At 32.4% G+C, this 18,842-nt stretch overlaps 5 protein-coding genes across 5 annotated transcripts; 3 read left to right on the plus strand and 2 right to left on the minus strand. All coding sequences in view use genetic code 12, as the record gives it.

Moving 5' to 3' along the window:
* Positions 1-870: 870 nt before the first annotated feature.
* CD36_63010 (DNA-damage checkpoint kinase, putative) lies at positions 871-9,492 on the minus strand (the record flags this gene model as incomplete). Its single annotated transcript, XM_002420998.1, has 1 exon — positions 871-9,492. One exon carries the CDS (start codon positions 9,490-9,492, stop codon positions 871-873), a length of 8,622 nt encoding a protein of 2,873 aa, XP_002421043.1.
* A 217-nt stretch (positions 9,493-9,709) lies between these two features.
* CD36_63030 (conserved hypothetical protein) lies at positions 9,710-10,510 on the plus strand (the record flags this gene model as incomplete). The annotated part of the gene is made up of 1 exon (XM_002420999.1): positions 9,710-10,510. The coding sequence occupies one exon, from the start codon at positions 9,710-9,712 to the stop codon at positions 10,508-10,510; it is 801 nt and encodes a 266-aa protein (XP_002421044.1).
* A 478-nt stretch (positions 10,511-10,988) lies between these two features.
* Positions 10,989-12,659, minus strand: CD36_63050 (conserved hypothetical protein; the record flags this gene model as incomplete). The annotated part of the gene is made up of 1 exon (XM_002421000.1): positions 10,989-12,659. The coding sequence occupies one exon, from the start codon at positions 12,657-12,659 to the stop codon at positions 10,989-10,991; it is 1,671 nt and encodes a 556-aa protein (XP_002421045.1).
* A 1,843-nt stretch (positions 12,660-14,502) lies between these two features.
* Positions 14,503-16,146, plus strand: CD36_63060 (pantothenate kinase, putative; the record flags this gene model as incomplete). The annotated part of the gene is made up of 1 exon (XM_002421001.1): positions 14,503-16,146. The coding sequence occupies one exon, from the start codon at positions 14,503-14,505 to the stop codon at positions 16,144-16,146; it is 1,644 nt and encodes a 547-aa protein (XP_002421046.1).
* Positions 16,147-17,217: 1,071 nt separating this feature from the next.
* On the plus strand, positions 17,218-18,780 carry CD36_63070 (peroxin, putative; the record flags this gene model as incomplete). The annotated part of the gene is made up of 1 exon (XM_002421002.1): positions 17,218-18,780. The coding sequence occupies one exon, from the start codon at positions 17,218-17,220 to the stop codon at positions 18,778-18,780; it is 1,563 nt and encodes a 520-aa protein (XP_002421047.1).
* Positions 18,781-18,842: the final 62 nt, after the last annotated feature.

The following is an 18,842-nucleotide window of genomic DNA, read 5'->3' on the forward strand; positions in this document are numbered from 1 at the left end:
TTTATAATATTGAAAAATGGGTGAAAAAAAATTTTTGAAAGAGTGAAGTTGATTTGAAAAAAAAAAAATATTTTCTTTTCATCTTAACACATTGATTTTTTTGTCCTTCTCTCTCGCACACACATTGACAAACTATTAGTTAAAATTTTTTTTTTTAACTTTATGTATGAATAAGCCCAAAGAAAGATCTTCTCTCACCATGAATGAGATATAGATATAACTTTCTTTATTAGGTACAGGTTGTAAATTTACGATCCACACTTACTACTACTACTACTACTACTACTACTGCTACTACTACTACTACCATTTACCTCAACACATACTCATCTACTTATTCAATGAAAACATTCTTTGTTTAGATGTTAATATTTCTATGTCATCTACAACAACCCAGAAAAAATGTCGCCTTTTGATCTCATAAATACGACATCTACTTATTTAGACATGGACAAAAATTGTACGGAATGCGGAATGCGGGTGGAGTAGATGAGATGCCCAGATCCCATATTATAGGGGGTCAGAAAAATATTGGTCACCAGTAAAGACAAATGAATTGACTAGAATATTCAAAGATATACGCTATTAAATAAGCTTGACTTGTCTAAGACAGTTCTCATCTCTTACCCTTGCATATCTTCCATCGTTGTTAGTTCCACTCAAAAATCATTTCAACTTACTCTTTAGATTCAATTACGCATTAGCCACACACCCTCAAATCTTGGCCCTCAGCACATTATTCAGGGACAAACATTCTTTTAAGGTATTCTATCCACCTAATTCGGTTTTTCTTTTTTAGTACCTACACATTGTTTTTCTCACTCTATCTCGAATATATTACAAATCCTGTCTATGGTTATTCACTTTACTCTAATAAAATGGCAGCCATCCAAAATAAATCAATGCCAAGTTTTGTGTACTTGTTGCTTCTTGAATCAATTCTCGTACTGCAGCTTCAGTGCTCAACCCATTAGCATTCAATTTCTCAATAACTGTCATTATTGCTGTGCCAGCTTCTGACCCTTCTTCCTCGGGCTGTACACCAGGTCCTGTTTCATCCTCTTGCAACTTCCGCTTTTTGAAGCGCGATAATGTCCATGAATATAATGGATCCCACCGTAAAACATCCAATATAGATATAATGTGTTCCTTATTCGATCTCAATACCCTTAATGTATGTTCACAAGATTTTTTAAACATCCCTTCAACTCCAGTAACACCAAATCCATCAACAATATCACGCGTCAATCTAAACGGAACTGTTTCTGGTATAGCTAATCGTTTACCTTGATCAAAGGCAACACCAAGATCAATATGAATAGGTTCACCTGTGCTTCGATCTATCAAGATATTATTACAATGTCGATCACCAAGTCCTAATATATGTCCAACAATGGATGAAGTGGCAATTCCATGAGTATACTTAACTCGACTCTCAAACCAACTATCAGAAGTTAAAAACGTTTCTTGGAAAAAATACCGCATAACTGGTTTGATTTTCGTTTCAATTTGTTCGAAGCTATGTATTCGCTTTTGTTTATCACCAGACTGGCACAGTTTCATAATCTCTCTTGCCTTATCATAACTAATCTTATCATGTATTTGATGATATCCACTAATAACATCGATAAATGCCATGGAATTGGGGACAAACTCAATTATCCCCGATAACGGCCCTAAGGGAACCGCATTATATGTCCGAATAGTCAATCCTCTCTTGTTACATTCTCGATCTTTAGCAAAAATATTGTTCACTTTGTTGAAAACTTGTTCCATAATAGAGTCTTGTCGAATACCATCGGTACCATGCTTCAACAATACACGATGCTCAGTCCCATCTGATAACGTGAAATTGGCAATCTTTGGCAAACTTAACCCAGATGTCGCAATCTGAATCTTTTTGTCTATTGAATGCAATACTGGAACATTCTTATATTGTCCATTAGGATCAACTTTTATTGTTTTAGTTGGCGGTGGAATTGCTGGCAACTCATTCAACCAATATTCGCCAGAAGGGAATTTAGTCAAATCAATATTTTTACCCTTGGAGACTTTATAAGCAGCCAAAGTTGTACAATGATCGGTGAAACCATCGATTGGCAACAACACTTCCAGAACATATCGATGATCTTGTTGTAATAATTGATCCCAGATTGCTTGAGCAGCTGCACATCTAGAAAGTAACAGTGGGTTCAACACCTCATTTGCACCAGGTTTATGCTTCTTTAATGACAACAACAAATACAACGAATGATGAGGATGATCAAGGCACAAGTTTATTATCAATTTTTTCAATAATATTTGGAAACCATTTGTTTCATTTGATAACCTTGATATCAACTGGGTACACCAAGAAACAAGTTTATGACTAGGTAACGCCAATAAATCGGACTGAAGTGTTTGATTTAATTCGTTATTTCCTGATTGCTCCAACCACAAGGAGAAAAATTTGTCCAAATTCTCTTCTTCAAAATCATCAACAATTATACTCTTCATATAATATTGAACTGCTTTGGTAGAAAACAACTGTTTGCTCTTTCGCAACGATTCCAAGTCCTTACTTTCAGAAATAAATTGCCTTTTCAATCTATTATAATATTGCTGTACCTGTTTCTGTTCGGCATGTGTAACAGTTACTTTTTCATACTGCCTTTTAAGATCTTTGATTTCATTTTCCTTATTAAGTACCCTTTTCTCCAACTTTGATATTTTTTCGCTTAGAGATTTGGATTTGTATTGTGCCTCACAAAAACGGGCAAGAATTGCAAATATTTTTGATTGCTGTTGAAGGTCAGTCATGTAATTCGACAGCTCCTCTGTTGGCAAAACATATTTCTCCATAATGCTAGAGGCAACTTCCTGGCGTGATTGTGACATCCAATCCACCATTATGGCTCTTATCAAACATGGATCTATTTTTAAAAAGTTTTCTGACATCTCGATACCACCTGCTGCATACAAATCTTTCATTATCATCACTGGTACGTTGGTGTTTCCCTGACTCCAAAGAGTTTGCGCAGTTTGAAAAGATGCCAAATTGTTAGCATTGATAGCAACCATATCCAAAGAGCTACTTTGAAGTTTTTTGGATACTTTGTCAACCAACATTGTCGATGTCACCATTTTTTGATACTCTCCATTGGCCCTTGCTAAATTGTTATATCTAACCAAATCATACAATGAGCCAATCCACGCAGCATCTGAAGGTGAACTCAAAAGAGGTCTACCATTTATTAACCCAAATGTTGATTGCCTAGCCAACAATAAATTCTCAAACATACTAAATTCAACTTCCCCAAACCATTGTGTTTTCTCCACAAACTGATTTGTCATTGGTATTATGTTTTCACCTGTGGAATTTGCAATTTCTGCAATGGAAGCTACGGTTGAAATAGTCTTCAACCAATTTATTCCTTCTTGTTTAAATTCTTTGACACTCATGTCAGTCGCTGACACTTTATTATCCACAGCATTCAAAAGTGAAGTCAGACATATCTCTTCCAGATTCAAGGGGAAATCGTGAATTTGTTTCAAGGTCTTGTATATCACTTCGTTTTCTTTGGTAGCATTTTTGGAAATTGGTAAATCCCATTTAGATAGTTTCCAACTCCATTCATATTGAGAATCGTCGTTAGATTCAAAACTAGCGTTTTTGCTTAATGCTCTTGACACCCCCAAAAGACCTGCTGTTGACAAAGATCCGACTATATTAGAATATGATGGCTCTTGATGCAACATCATATCGGTATCAAAACCAGCACTACTAAATCGAAGTTTGTCCTCTGAACTCCCAACTCGGTTGATCATGGATATTGAATATTCTAGAGTGGTTCTTTCTGGTAATCCAAACACTAAATCATCATCATCCAACGACTCATAAACATGTTGCAATGTTTGATAATGATCTTGCAAATGCAAATCTGAGTTATTATCTGATGCCACATCTTCAAACAACATTAACGCAGTCTTAAATTGTTTCACTTCACAGGCCAATTGGTAGAATTTCAACTTATCAATTTTTGCAAACACATTAGCAAAAATAGGTTTCTTAAAAATTTTGGCACCAACCCTAATCAAAATCAAAATTTGAAGAAAGATCTTGATAGAAGATTCTGATTTTTTAGAAGTGTGCAAAAACTCATTCAAAAGGGAAATAATTCTGTCTTGACTGTGACTACGCTTTATAGCCAAATAATTACACACCAAAACTGGCAAGGACGTTTTAGCAAATTCAGGAACCATTATAACAAAAGTGCTTAAAAGCGGTGCAATGCTAGTCTCAACTGCCAATTCCTGTAAAAGAGCCAAGTACAACTTAGTGCACCACAACTCAGTGCCATTCAATAAAAATAATTCAAAATTTCCAATTATATCCACTAAGTCATCTCCCAAGTATTCGACATCAGCTTTATCGTTTAATATAACACAGGTATGAAAATCAATTGGGAGTATACTATCGGAATACTTTTCAACCATAGTTTCGAAATTCAAAAACTTGGAAACTTCACGTTTATTTGTTTCGTACTTTCTGATTAAAACACCAATAATCGATTCAGCACAAGCCGCGGCTTGGAAATCATCTTTGTAGATAAATTTTTCAATTGATTTTAAAGTAAAATCAAAAGATCGAACCTCATTTTCAAAATCATTCACAGGGATTCCTTCATATTCATCAAATGTAAGAGCTTTTACATCTTCCTTGCAGCCACCTTCGATATAAAAATCAGACAAATAACCAGAAATCCATAATTTAAATCCATCAGAAAATTCCTGAATCTGATTTTTACTGATAGTCAATAATTTCTCAACCACAGTCAATTTGCTTCCACTGTGGCTTGTAGCAAAAACAACATTGCCAAAAATTCTCGAAATCAAAATCATTTGCTTTATATAATCAGGCCCACTTTCCTCCAAACATAACTCAACCAAAGAAGATTCGATTTCCACTGATTGACCCTTTAAAATTGCAATTGATGATTTAAGAAGTTGGCAAATTGCTCTATCTTGGTCACCAGTATTAACAAAATCATCAATGCAATCTAGTAAACTACTTGATCGATCAACAGCCTTAGATGCCAACAAGGAATTTATAATTTGAATTATTAACACCATGGATTTCTCATATGTATAGCGATGCAGGTACACATCAGTTATTAACTGCAATATCAAGAATACATCTGTTGATATTGATGGTTCGTCTAATAGTAAAGGGCATAAAGTATCAACTAGAAGACGAGAAACAGCATAGTCAACCGATTTCTTGCCACCTAAAATTAATACAAACTTGAATTTCCTCAAAAATATAATCTTATGCTCAAGTGTTGTTGCTGATTTCAAGGAGATTGATAACCTTCTAAGAAGAAAGTATATTTGTCTTGAGGACCAAAAAGTTTCATGCTCGGGCTGGTGATATTTCTCAACTAATTTCTTTAATAATTGGACACTAGAATCAAATGAAATTACCATTTCACCAGCAGTTTGGATTATTGACGATGAATTAGCATCAGCTAAGAATATTGCAAGTGATTTATCTGTGCCAAGACTCTCAAAAGACTTCTCATTTGATATTTCGGTGAATTTGATAATTTCTAATACAATCAAAGGTAACTTGTCTATAAATTCTTGCTTAAGTGTGTCTTTCAAGTAATCAAGAAGGACTTGAAACATATCGTTTCTGACTCCATCTTTGCAGTACGACAATGGAACAATAATTGATAAACTTTCTGCAACTAAAGTTTCGATATGAGATTGCTTCAAGTCAGCCAATTGCTCAACAAACTCATTACTGATTTCCCTGCTCTTTGATTTTGTCGACAATGCAACAGCGATCAATTCACGATAATTATCACGGTAAAAGGAATTCAAATCTGTGTACAGAAACAATACAAATGGAAATGTATCGATTGAATCATACTTCCACCAGTTTCGCAAGATCTCGAATTTGAAAATTTTGAACAACCTGTTAGCATCATCTAGCTTCATGATTTTACAAAACTCTTTCAAGCATGTTTCCAAATAGGGAATGAAAAAAGGGAACCGTGAGCATTCAAGCAAATTAAACAATGCCAATCTCAATATATGTAAAGACGATTGGGATAAATTCGTAAAGAACTTAGTGTATGTACCAGCAGATTCAACAGATTGTTCAGGATTCACAAATCTATCAAAAAGATCAGAATAGATTTGTCCCTGTTGTTGTATAGTGGATATCGAAACAAGTTCTCCAAACGATTGTGCCAATCTGTCTTTGATATTGTTGGGTGAATTTGAAAATTTTTCAAGTAGTTCATTTTTAATGTCAGTATTTGAAAAAACCCTTTCGTCATTGTGAGTGATAAATTGTGCTAAAAATTTGCAATATTCAATAATGGAAGCTTCAGTTAAAATCAAGTCATCTCTTCCAGACTGATAAAGTCGCAGGACCAAACTATAAAAATCACTTGATAATGAGCTATCTGATGAATTTATCCAAATTGGTGCTGTAGCTGACAAAAATTGAGAAATCACCACCAATGCAAACTCGTTCTTTTCGTAATTCTGGGTAGTTAATAGTTTTTCATTTATAATTCTCAACAATCTAGCAAGCTGTATTTCATCAAGAAAATGAGCCAGATGATCAGTAAAGATATTCTCCACGGCAAACAAAAGCGATGGAAGAAAGTCATCAGTACCCAATGTTTCGATATAATTCAAAAACGAAGTCAAGATATCTGATTGTAATTTCCCTTCAATATCAGCAGTAATTATAATAAACTTTGATACTTCAAGAGACTGGATCTTTTTGTAATTCAATTTCATAAAAGACATTGCACTGGTTGAAGCGGTAAAGGGAGGGGTCGTAGCATCTCTGACTCTAGAAAACTCCCGTCCAAATCCATCCTCGGGAAACGATTTTCTATTGTCCTTATCTGTAAGTCCCGGGTAGTCAAACTTGATAGTATTAACTAATTTCTCCAGTGGGAAATTTTGAATGAAAATCTGTATTGTATCTGGATCTGTTGGTAAATACTTATTAACCATTTCCATCACACCAATAATCTCTTCACAACTTAAAGTGATATCCTTAAACGAGTTCAATCCGGCCGACAACTGATATTGTAATCCAGTCAATTCATGAGTAACAAATTTTATGAAACGCACTTTTGCAACAATGTTCAGTAAAACAATAATCCAATGAAATAAACTGCCACTGGCAACCAGACTTCTATCAAACGCCATAAATGTAAGATTTACTTTATTCAATATTGTGTCAATTCTGTCACTGCTGGCAATGCTGATTATCTCAAACTTGGGGATCTCCTTGATATCTGTTACAGATTTCAAACACAAAAATTTTTCTAAATTCTCATATGATTGTGCAAAGCAGTAAAATTCACAAATCTCACCTTCATAAATTGATTTTTGAGTTGTTGCTGGACTATACGTAATCGAGTTTCCCGACAACCAATACATGAAATTGGCTACACTCGAACCAACACTAACAAAATCTTCTCCAGGTGAAAAGGTGATATCCCATTTTGCTAACATCCAATCTTGAATTCGTCGACCCAAGAAGTTTTTCTTGGACAAGTTCACTTCAATTGCTAATTTGTTGATGGCATACCAAAACTGGAAACTTTCTTCAGTAATTTTGTATGGTCCATTGATTTCTGAGAGATCAATTAAAGTTTCCAATTGAATGATAACAGAATCATCAATCAACTCACTTAGGTTTGTTTTCTGCTCGAATACCAATTTAAAGACGATATTACACGCAATATTGGCAACCACTGGCTCTTTTAACAAAAGTAAAGATAATTTCAAAAGTTGGATTGAAAATGTTTTTTTAAATTTAAACCCACTATGGTTCAGTTCCAATATTTCATCTAATAAAACTGATCTTGCGCAAAGACTACTCCAAAAATTCATTGAATTGTCGTCAAAAGTGATCAAAATATTCTTCATAACTACGTTTTTGTCAATGAATGTGTTATCAGTGGTTGATATGACAAAGTCAAAAGTTGTGTTTTCACCAATAGTCGTATCCATACTATCTGATTCCGTTGGCTTTTCTTTTGGTTTTTCAAAAGTATATAGATCAAGGTAAAACACCAACAATTTCAAGCCCAATACTTGATTATCTGATGATTCTTTGGAATGAATTAATTTATTGCAAAGCTCAATTGCGCTATTGGAATCACTAATGGTATCCGCAATCGAACCTAGTTTTTGCCGCTTATTCTTATTGGGAGACCCATTTGAATAAAGAAGAAGGCTCGTTTGTGGATCATTTGACTGTTTATTTATAAATTGTTTCAAGTCGTAATATGATTTCAATAGACGTGACACTCCTAAAGTCAACAACCATGGCTTGTAGTTTTGCGAAGTTGAATATATAGTTTTTAAATTGAACCATGTAAGACTGCTATTGATTGCACAAATTCCGATATCGTCAGTTTTTAATTCAAATGATCCAGACATTAATTTCTTCATTAAATGATGAATGAGCACCCCTAGGTTGTATAAAAACACTTCATCTTGATCATCGGCTTGTGAATGTATTGAATTTCCATCTTCTTGTGTATTTGTTTCACTAAGAATATATTGATCGCCAATCAATTTTGGTAAATTGTGTAAATTAATCAAGTCATGAGTCCCTGGTAAATTGATAAATATAAGAAATTGTTCCTGCAATTTCTCCCAATGTGAATGGTGAAAGAAAACCATAAGCCTGATACCGATCTTAATTAATTTGTTGACAAACTTGAATTTTTCAGTAGTAATCACCGTGATCAATTTGTTTATTATTCGGAAAATAATAATAATGATAACATTCTCTTTTTTCAATAATTCTGAAGTTTTATCCAATACTCTTAACAACTTGAAATAATTGTCATTGTCATACAACTGTAAATAATTCACAGAAACATTATTTTCACACTGTAATAAATTCTGCAACGCTGTATACAAATCAATCAACAATTTTTCATTATTACCGTTGTTTGATAAGGATCCTTGGCAATCATCTAATATGTTATTGATTAATGAAACCAAGAAATTGTATAATGTAGCCCACTCTTTCCTATTTAGATGTTCTTTAACATAGCTTAAGTTCAAAATGCTTGTTACTGTTTTAATAAAATCAATTGAACAAGGCTCTAACAATTCTGAGTGTACAAAAAATTGATCCTTAATGCTCATACATAAATCAAGATATGTGCGGAATTTGAAATCGATTCTTGTATCTTCAATTGATTTTTCAGTGAGGAGTCGTAGACTATAAGATGCCTGGCTTAATCGTGAGTCAACTGTAGTGGATTTATTATTAAAATATATTTGTGATTCATGCTTAATTAATCCTAATATTGCTTGAGTTAATTGTCTAAACTGTTTAGGGTTTAATCTAAACTTCGATGCTGCTATATTTTCTAAATTATTTAACGCGTCATTTCTTTCTTTGATTTTCGATGATTGTAATAATGCTATGGTTTTGTTAATATCTGACGTAGACATGATTACGTAGACCTTTGCAGAACACAATTACAGTAAGGTATTGGTTAAAAAATGATTGTGGAATAAGGGTTTATTAAACTTTTGAAACACTTTTTTTTTTTTTTTCAAATTTTTCGTCTCCATATTCAGGAGGATTGAAGAAAAAAGCATTACATTTTGTTACATATGGTTTGAATAGTTTTGCACTCATCCCTTCTTCCCATTAACCATCAATGATATGAATAAAGAAACACATGAAGGAGAAAAGATACTTCTGGGGATAATCTTGAGAATTCCATTGATAATTGAAGACAAAGAAACATCTGAAACAATCAAGAATTCTTCATTATGGCTTCATGTGTCACGAGGTGATTATGAACCCAGCAATAGCCCCCTTTTCATAAATAAATCTTTAACTGCTATATGTAGCGAAGGATATTTCCATAAAACACTAACGACAGACAACAGTAATCGAGTTTTCCGAAGGTATATTCCTAATATAGATCTCAGTAATGATAAACATTTTGCACTATTGAATAATCTTTTCCCACTTGATTTAGAAAGCTTGATAGAGGCTAAACAAACCACCAAAGATCCCACACAGCAACAGCAATTGAAATTAACGGCTAAATTGATTAGTGATAAATCGAAATATGATGCTAATAATGAATATTTGGAAGATATTGAACCTAATAAGAACAACATAGTTTTATCAATCAAAACAGATGCAAAATATGCCGTAACAATAGGAACGATCGAATTACCTTCAATTGAAATTGAAAAACATCCATATTTAAACGATGAAGAAAATTTACTAAATTGGATGGAATTATATAATTATCAAAATGAATCATTATTAGAATTATTGATTGAATCAAATAATAGTTTGGATCAATTAAAATCGGAAAATCAAGAATTAGAACTGAATTTAGAATTAACGAAAAATGATTATAATAAAATCATTGAAGACTTAGAACTGAAATTTTATTTGGCATTAAATTCTAAGAAAGATAAGATTTTTGAATTGACTCATAAATAGGAAGTCAGTCAAGCAACTGGGCAAACAAATTCAGTTTTTCTTTGTTGAATATGCAATTGATAGACGGAAACTGATAGGGTATCAATTAGTGTGGAATTATACCTTCAACTGAGATTAATATAAATGACAGGTAAAGAATCCAGCAACAAAGGAATCAGTGTATTCTAACCAGTCTTTGACACAACAGATAATTCATTGACTAGTTTATAACTCTTTAAATTGCTAGTATATAATTACTTGAAACATATCTATGTCATGGTGTTGTAAGAATAGAACCCTAACATAGGTTGCAAATGCTCCTCCTCAAAGATTTTAATACAAAACTCTCAACGAAAAAAATTCAAAAATAGAGAATCCTTAGTAATTCATATGGTAGGAAAAAGAATTCTAGGAGAGCCCATTTATTCTTCTTTTAATAACATACATATATCTATATATAGAAACCAGACTTACATTTATAACATCAGTTTACTAGCCATCACGTTGAATGGTTAGGCAGGAATTCTTGTTGCATTTCCTGAGCTGTACGTTTTATAAAACCCTTCAAGTCGTGTAATCTCTCTATGTGCAACACCTCAAAAGCATTTTCCATTGTCGTTTGAACATACTTTAGAATTTCCTCACATTCTGCTTTTAAAACTACTCGGTTGTTTGCCTCTGTTTCTGCCTCGTGATTGTTGTCTTCTGATTGGTCAAAATTCGGAATATCAAAATCAGGTGGCGATTCACTTACTCCATGATAATCGTTAGATGGGAAGTCATAGCTATTATTTTGATGCGAGCCATGCGTTTCATCGTTAAACAAATAGTTGCCTTCATGTTGATTGTTTCTGTTGGTTGATGGCGACACAGGTTCTTCGACATCTTCTTCAGATTCATCGGGTTGATCAGATGTTTCAACTCCAAGTATACGCCTAATTTGAAAATAAAGGCGTCGATTGATTTTTTTACTTAGATCAATATTTACAACATCTCCAGCAATATTAACCCCTTCTTTATTGGCATTAACCCAAGCCCAGTCTTTCCCCTGTAAAGCTTGTTCAATCAACCAAGCTCGCACGGGATCTTTCTTTATAATAGGAGTATAATCTTTTTCGTATTTGAAAAATGAATGATTATGATGAAATGAATATGTCATTTTAATTCTATTATTTTCCACTTTCAATTTGATTTGTGCTGGGCACCCTGAATCTTGATTATTGAATTCTGATGCAAAATTTATTCTACCCATTTTACAATGTAGATAGACATAAGTGGGTGTTCTGCGTACTCCCCATCTATAATATTTGCAACTACTTGCAAAACATAATTTGAATTCATCAACACTCATTTCTTGATCGAAACTATCGATGGTTAAATCATCAGGTAATGCATCTGGATAGAAAAACTTTGTTAGACGTGAATGCGCTGGAACACCTTCTGAGAAGAGTTGAATTGAAACTGGCAATCTAACCAAGGATCCATGACTTGTATCATTCAGCAAGTTGGAAACATTCTGAATGTTTTGAGCTCCGTTGGCTGTAGCAACAGGTGGAATAGGACCAGGGCCAGGACCAGGAGGAGCATTTGGCATATTGCGGTCGTTTCTAATACCATTGACATTAGTGCTATGCATAATCTGAATAAACATATCATTTTGAGGTTGCCCTGTTGAAGCCGGTGGTCCAATTCTGCTAGAATTAACTCGAGACATCCATTTAACTCGGTTTCTGAATCGGCCACCGGCAGGAATGATAAAGTTTCTTTTCACCACAAATTCTGTGGGATCCCAATTAATTCTTAGATAGTCTGGATCAAACATTCGTCGATAAAATGAGGCATCGATTGCTGGAAATCGAAGAAGAGCAATAAAGTAAGGATAAGCAGAAATCAACTCCGTTCTTATAGTGGGTAATTGTAAAAATCTCTTAATCAAGTCGCTGAAGCCTTCATTTACCGGGAAATTAAAGTTCTCATCTGTTTTTGCTAATGATATTAGGGTGGGTACAGTGTTTTTGATCCATTGTTGAATTTCTGGTGATAGTTGAGAATCAGGAGGGAAAAGATTGTTATTATTACAGTGTTGCCAATTTCCTTGTATCTCATTTATTACATCAGCCAAAATTGAGGTGTTTAACACTGGAGCCGGTTGGTTGTTAGCAACCTCCATATTTAATAGAATGGTTGTGGAAGTGAAGCGATATGGAAGGAGGTGGTTTACCTCTTGTTTTTTTTTTTTTAAAAAAGAAATTCTATTTTCAAATTGTTTTTAGGACGCGGTTCAAAAAACAGAATACAAACGATTCAACTCGTATTTTGTTTCACAAAATGTACACTTAGTTAATTTTAAAGTCCCTTAACATAGAACACACTTTTGGTGTTGCTCATAATGACCTGACTCTATACAACAGAAAAGAAGCAAATTCAAAGTATTACCTTTGTTAAATCAGATTACTAGGTTGATATATGATGATAGGCAGTTAGAAACCAATAAATAGAACATTTCTCTGACATTTCCACCCAAACCTTCCTTGCTAAACCCATTGATATGAAAAGGTGTTGGACATCCGTGAAGCTAACGGAACTAACTGGCCTAGATCTAGAAATAATTCTTTAAGAATTGAATTACATTTGCAGTCAACTAGATTAATTTACACCTCAAATAAGATGAAGAAGAACAAATAGTAAGAGAAGACACAATTAAAACATCATCACCAACAGCCTTCACCCATTTACAAATGTTCTTTTTTTCCTTAATTTTTGGTGATGTATGTTACAACAACCAAAGAAAACTTTATTGATATAGATACAATCTCCACTTTTTTGAAACTCCGTTAATATCACCTAAGTTTACAGTAATCAATAGAGATAAACTAAATCGAAATATCCGATGTAGGTGAAATCAGAGTTTTGTATAGCCGTTGATATTCAAAATAGGAGTTTAGAAGGATGTAATTCACAACCCACAAACACACAAGAAATACGGAAATACAAGATTTAAAGTATTTGGCCGAGGCAAAAAAAAAAAAAAAAATAAAATAAAAATAAAATCAAATAATTCAAATTTCTGTTGTGAAGTAAAATTGTAGTAAACCGAGCTTGTCATTGCTTAAATAGAAAGAAGAATTTCTGGGAAACGGAGGAAGAAGATTATGGCACTGCAAATTCTTATCACAGTTTACACGCCCATAAGTTTAATTTCTGTAATCATTATATTGTTTAAGCGACAAGAAAAACCGCAAGCAATAATTCTATAATTACAAACGTACAAGGGGAGGAGTGGAGATGTAGTAGCAGTAGTGTCGTTATTGTTATCTTTCGTTTAAGGTTTACTTACTTGGTCTAAACGTTTGATCAATAGGTACAGAGATCAATCATCACTTAAACTACACTAGAAATAATGATACAATGAATTGCATCACTACCACCACTATTAATTTAATTCAAGAAAATGATTTCCCCAACAAAAAATAAAAAACAAAACTACCAATAACAATAAAGAAAGAAAGAATCTAAATTAAAATTAAATTGGTGGGACTAGGTTTGTGTATTGGACGGATGTGTATATGTGAATGACCCAAATCCAAACGGAAATTTTTTTTTTCTTTTCTATTTTTGTTGAGAAATGAATTTAATTTTTATATAAATCGTTCGGCAGTAGCACCACCACCAAACCGCATTAGAATCATTTTGGTGTGGGTGCGGGTGAATTTTAGTAAAGTGGTACGACCCAAACCCAACCCAAAAAGATTTTAAGATAGGAGTTTAAAAATTTTTGTTTTCTTTTTTTTTTTTTTTTCTCTCTTAACCCTTGTGTTTTATATAAACTGAAAAATTTTCTTTTTTTTTTTTTTTAGTTTTTTCTGTTATTTATATTATTATTCTCCAATTTCATAATTTCCACCAATTAGTAACTCAACAAGACATTCAAATTAATCAATTAATTGTTTAAACTTGTTTCAGTTGTTATTCTCCCTTCCTTTCTTCTTCTCACCTTCCTACCCAATATCCAAATGCCGGTGTTTGAAAAAAAAGACACTGTACATACCAATGTTCCATCCCCTAGACCATCTACTAATTCACATACTTCATCTACTTATATTCCTCGATATAGACTAAGTATCACTACCAATGAAGATATAAATTTACAATCTATAGATCCCGGTACTGTGAAAATCGATTGTTCGGGAGCATTTATTGCTAATGATGATTTATTACGAGATACTGTGCCTGATATAAATGATGAAAACAACAATTCATCTTCTTCAACTTCAGGAACTCCTCCTCTGTCAAATACATCGTCAGATCTTGAAGAAGAAGAAGAAGATGAATTTGACACTGAAGAAAATGGTGGAGGTGTAAGTGATTCTTCAAGTACAACTGTTGAAGATGATGAAAATCAATTGCAACAACTTCAACAACAACCTTTATATGGGGGTGTTATTACGAAAAACAATATCACATTACCGCAACACAATGATGAAATCATACATATATCCGTGGATATTGGTGGTACATTAACCAAATTAGTTTATTTTACCAAATCGTCATCCAATAGGAAAAATTCCACTCGGAAAACCGCTGGTGGTGGTGGTAAATTACATTTCCAAGATTTCCAAACTGAAAATTTCAAAAATGAAGCTATGAAATTTATGATTAAATTAATACAAAAATCAATTAATAAATCCAATATCAATCCTCCTATAACTTATATTATGGCCACTGGTGGAGGAGCACATAAATTTTATAATTTAATGAAGAAAACTTTTAAAAAACATAAATTACCCATGAAAATCATTGCTAAAGATGAGATGGAATGTTTAATTAAAGGATTAGACTGGTTAATAACAAAAATTCCGCAAGAAATTTTCACCTATGATTTAACTGAATTAACCACCAAATTTGAACCAATTCAATCGAAAAAAGAAATTTATCCTTATTTATTAGTTAATATAGGTAGTGGGGTGAGTATGGTTAAAGTAACTAAACCAGGACCTGAAGGATTTGAAAGAATTGGTGGAAGTTCATTAGGTGGAGGTACATTATGGGGGTTACTATCATTATTAACTGATGCTAAAGATTATAATGAAATGTTGGAAATGGCTCAAAATGGGGATAATGAAAATATTGATTTATTAGTAGGGGATATTTATGGAACCAATTATAATAAAATTGGATTAAAAGCCAATCATATTGCATCATCGTTTGCCAAAGTTTTCAAAAAACTAAGAAAATTCAACACCAACACCAATAATACGACTAATTCCGATAATGATAGTAATAAATTTAAAAAATTGACTGCTGCTGAAAAATTAGCTCAGTTCAAACAAGAAGATATTGCTCGATCCTTATTATTTTCCATATCTAATAATATTGGACAAATTGCTTATTTACATGCATTAAGATTCAATTTGAAAAGAATATATTTTGGTGGTAGTTATATATCAGGTCATATGCAAACCATCCATACTTTAAGTTATGCTGTGAATTTTTGGTCTAAAGGTGAAATGCAAAGTTATTTCTTACGTCATGAAGGTTATTTAGGAAGTGTTGGTGCTTTTATGATGGGACCAGCTCCAATTCTTGAAGAAAATGGAAACTTATCAAATGAAAATACCAACACTAGTATTAAAATTGCCAATGGAGTTCAACATTGATTATTATTTGTTAAAACAACTCAATCTTTACCCATTGCTATATAACGATCAATTATCCTCATTTATTTAATCCTTGCTTATTCAACCAAATTAGATATCAAAATATCCAACATAGTTTGATTTAGTTCAAATTGCTACATTTGTTAAATATGAACTTGCTATCTTATCATGGCAACTTTTTTTTTTAACATGCATTCAATTCATCATCATTATCAGTACAATTACTACTACTATAATTACTTATTATTACAGTTAATATATACACATACATCATTTTATCAATTGTCCACTGTAGAGCAATAGAATACGAGTAACGAACTGAAAGCAAGAATCAATAATAACTTGCGAGGAGTATTACCGATCTGCGATGTCACAAAAAAATAGAACTAGCAAGAATGAAAAATTGCAATTAGGGTGCAAATAAACGGTTTAATAAAATTAGTAAAAATGTAATTGAGTAGTATTTTGCATCGAAACAAAGAAAATGCAACGTAGTAGTAGTATACGGTTTCGTAGCAGTTACAAAACCAACAATCAAAAGCCCACTGAATGAGATGGAACAACGACTTGAGTTTAGAAGTAATATTTTATATTATGAAGAAACAAACTGGTAGCAATGTATATCGGGTTCTGATGAAAGGAAGAAGAAGATTAGAGAGACCGAGAGGGGGAAGAATAAATTTAAAGTGTAGAAGTGTGCTAATAAGAGTGGAGAAAAGGAAAAACAATAGAAGATTTTGATCATAATTACACGCACATATTTACACCTATGATCTCTAGAATAACTAAACATTTTGACACAAGCAAGATCTGTCTCCCCAAAAAAAACAAGAAGAAAAAATTATCAAATTTTTAATCCACATCCACATGGTAAAAAGAAAAAAAAAAAAAAAAAAAAAAAAGAGAATTATCTCAAATTGCATTTCTTCAGTAATAAACACAAACTAATTCATTTTCATTTTAAATCCGATTGCAACTAATTTCTATTTTCAATCTACTTTTACTTTCAATTCTGAAAATCTTTTTTTCTTCCTTTTTCTTTTTCCTTTTTTTTTTCGTTTTTTTCTTATAATGAGTGATATAGAATTAATTAATCCTGATCAATATCAACAAGTGAGGAGTAATAGATATCAACAAACACCCATACTACACACACTACAACAGCAACAGCAACAGCAACAGTCACCTTCAAATTCCACCTCACCCCAACAGCAACAGTATAGTATAAACACTAGCAATTTTCCTTATAGACGATCTCCTTTACATCCAACATCAAAATTATATTCACAACCTCAACAATCATTCAATTCAGAGTGGGTAGAAGATCAATCATATAACAATTCCCCTTCCAAGCTATCAACGTTATTAGAACTTGAACGTGAACGTGAACACAACAATAACACTAACAATATGGCAGGTACATCTATTGATCCATCCAAATTTGAAACCCCATCTAAATCATCTACCAACCAACTTAATTTCAACTATATTAATACCCCAGTTTCTCATCACAAATTAGATAATAATAATAATAACCCGACTAAAGACAATTACACTGATAATAACGATGAATATATTGAAAAGGCATCTACCACTTCTTCTTCAACCACCATAGCGACCAGATTACCAAAAGTTAGTAATTGGGATATTTTTTGGTCCATGCTTAATGATCTTGTTGGTAAAGATAAAATGGCCAAAGTTGGTCAATATACTTTACGATTATTAGTATATCATGCTGGGAAATCACAAACTTATTTATCAGATAATAATATAAATATTAAAATCATTAATGATCGGTATAATGATATCACAAAAAAATTGAATTTATTTAAAAATTTTCTTAATCATCCAGCAGATTTTATTAAAATCATTGTTATTTTATTTCTTTCAATTTTCAAACAAAAAGCTGCCGGGATGATTAATGGATTATCAATGTATAGACAATTTCTTCGATTTGGTAAGACTCCATTTAGAATTAGAGATTTAATTGTTAAATTTCATAATAATGTTCTTAGTAACTCCTCCAATGAAAAAGTTCAAATTAATAAATCGAAAATATTTGATCGTAAAACTTTGGGACAATTTTTATCTTTATATTATGGAATCAATGATGAATCAATATTGCTTTATAAATTGAATGTTTTATCTAATGGTGATTATAAAAAATTTGTTATTAAACATGAAAGTATAGCTTGGCATTGTGAGACTTGGTTGGCTTTATATAATGCTTATGAGAATTTACAAAATTTATTACAACAAGAAATGGATTTGAAAATTCAAATTCAAGTTAAAAATAAAGCTAAACAATTATCAAAACAGATCTTATTAGGTGGTAATGGAAGTAATAATTTAATTGGGTTTAATATTTCAACTACTACACCAACTTTAAATAATGAAGATGCTAAAAATTTGTCACAAATTCAATTTAAAAAAAATAATGCTTGGATAGATATTTATAAGAATTTATCAGATTTGGCATTCAATACTTATACGGTGTTTAATATTGCTTTACCTTTTGATACTTGGCAAATATGGATGGGTATCAGTGCTTCAGTATTGAGTACCATTAAATTATATAGAGAAACAAAGCAAAAAATGATTGAAAAAGAATTGGGGAAATTGAAATCAGATTGAAAAAAAAAAAAAATAAAAACGAGAAGATACAGTTTTATTTCTAAGTGTTACTATTGATTATA

This window comes from Candida dubliniensis, chromosome 6 (genome assembly GCF_000026945.1).
Source record: "Candida dubliniensis CD36 chromosome 6, complete sequence".
NCBI classification, from domain to species: Eukaryota; Fungi; Ascomycota; class Pichiomycetes; order Serinales; family Debaryomycetaceae; genus Candida; species Candida dubliniensis.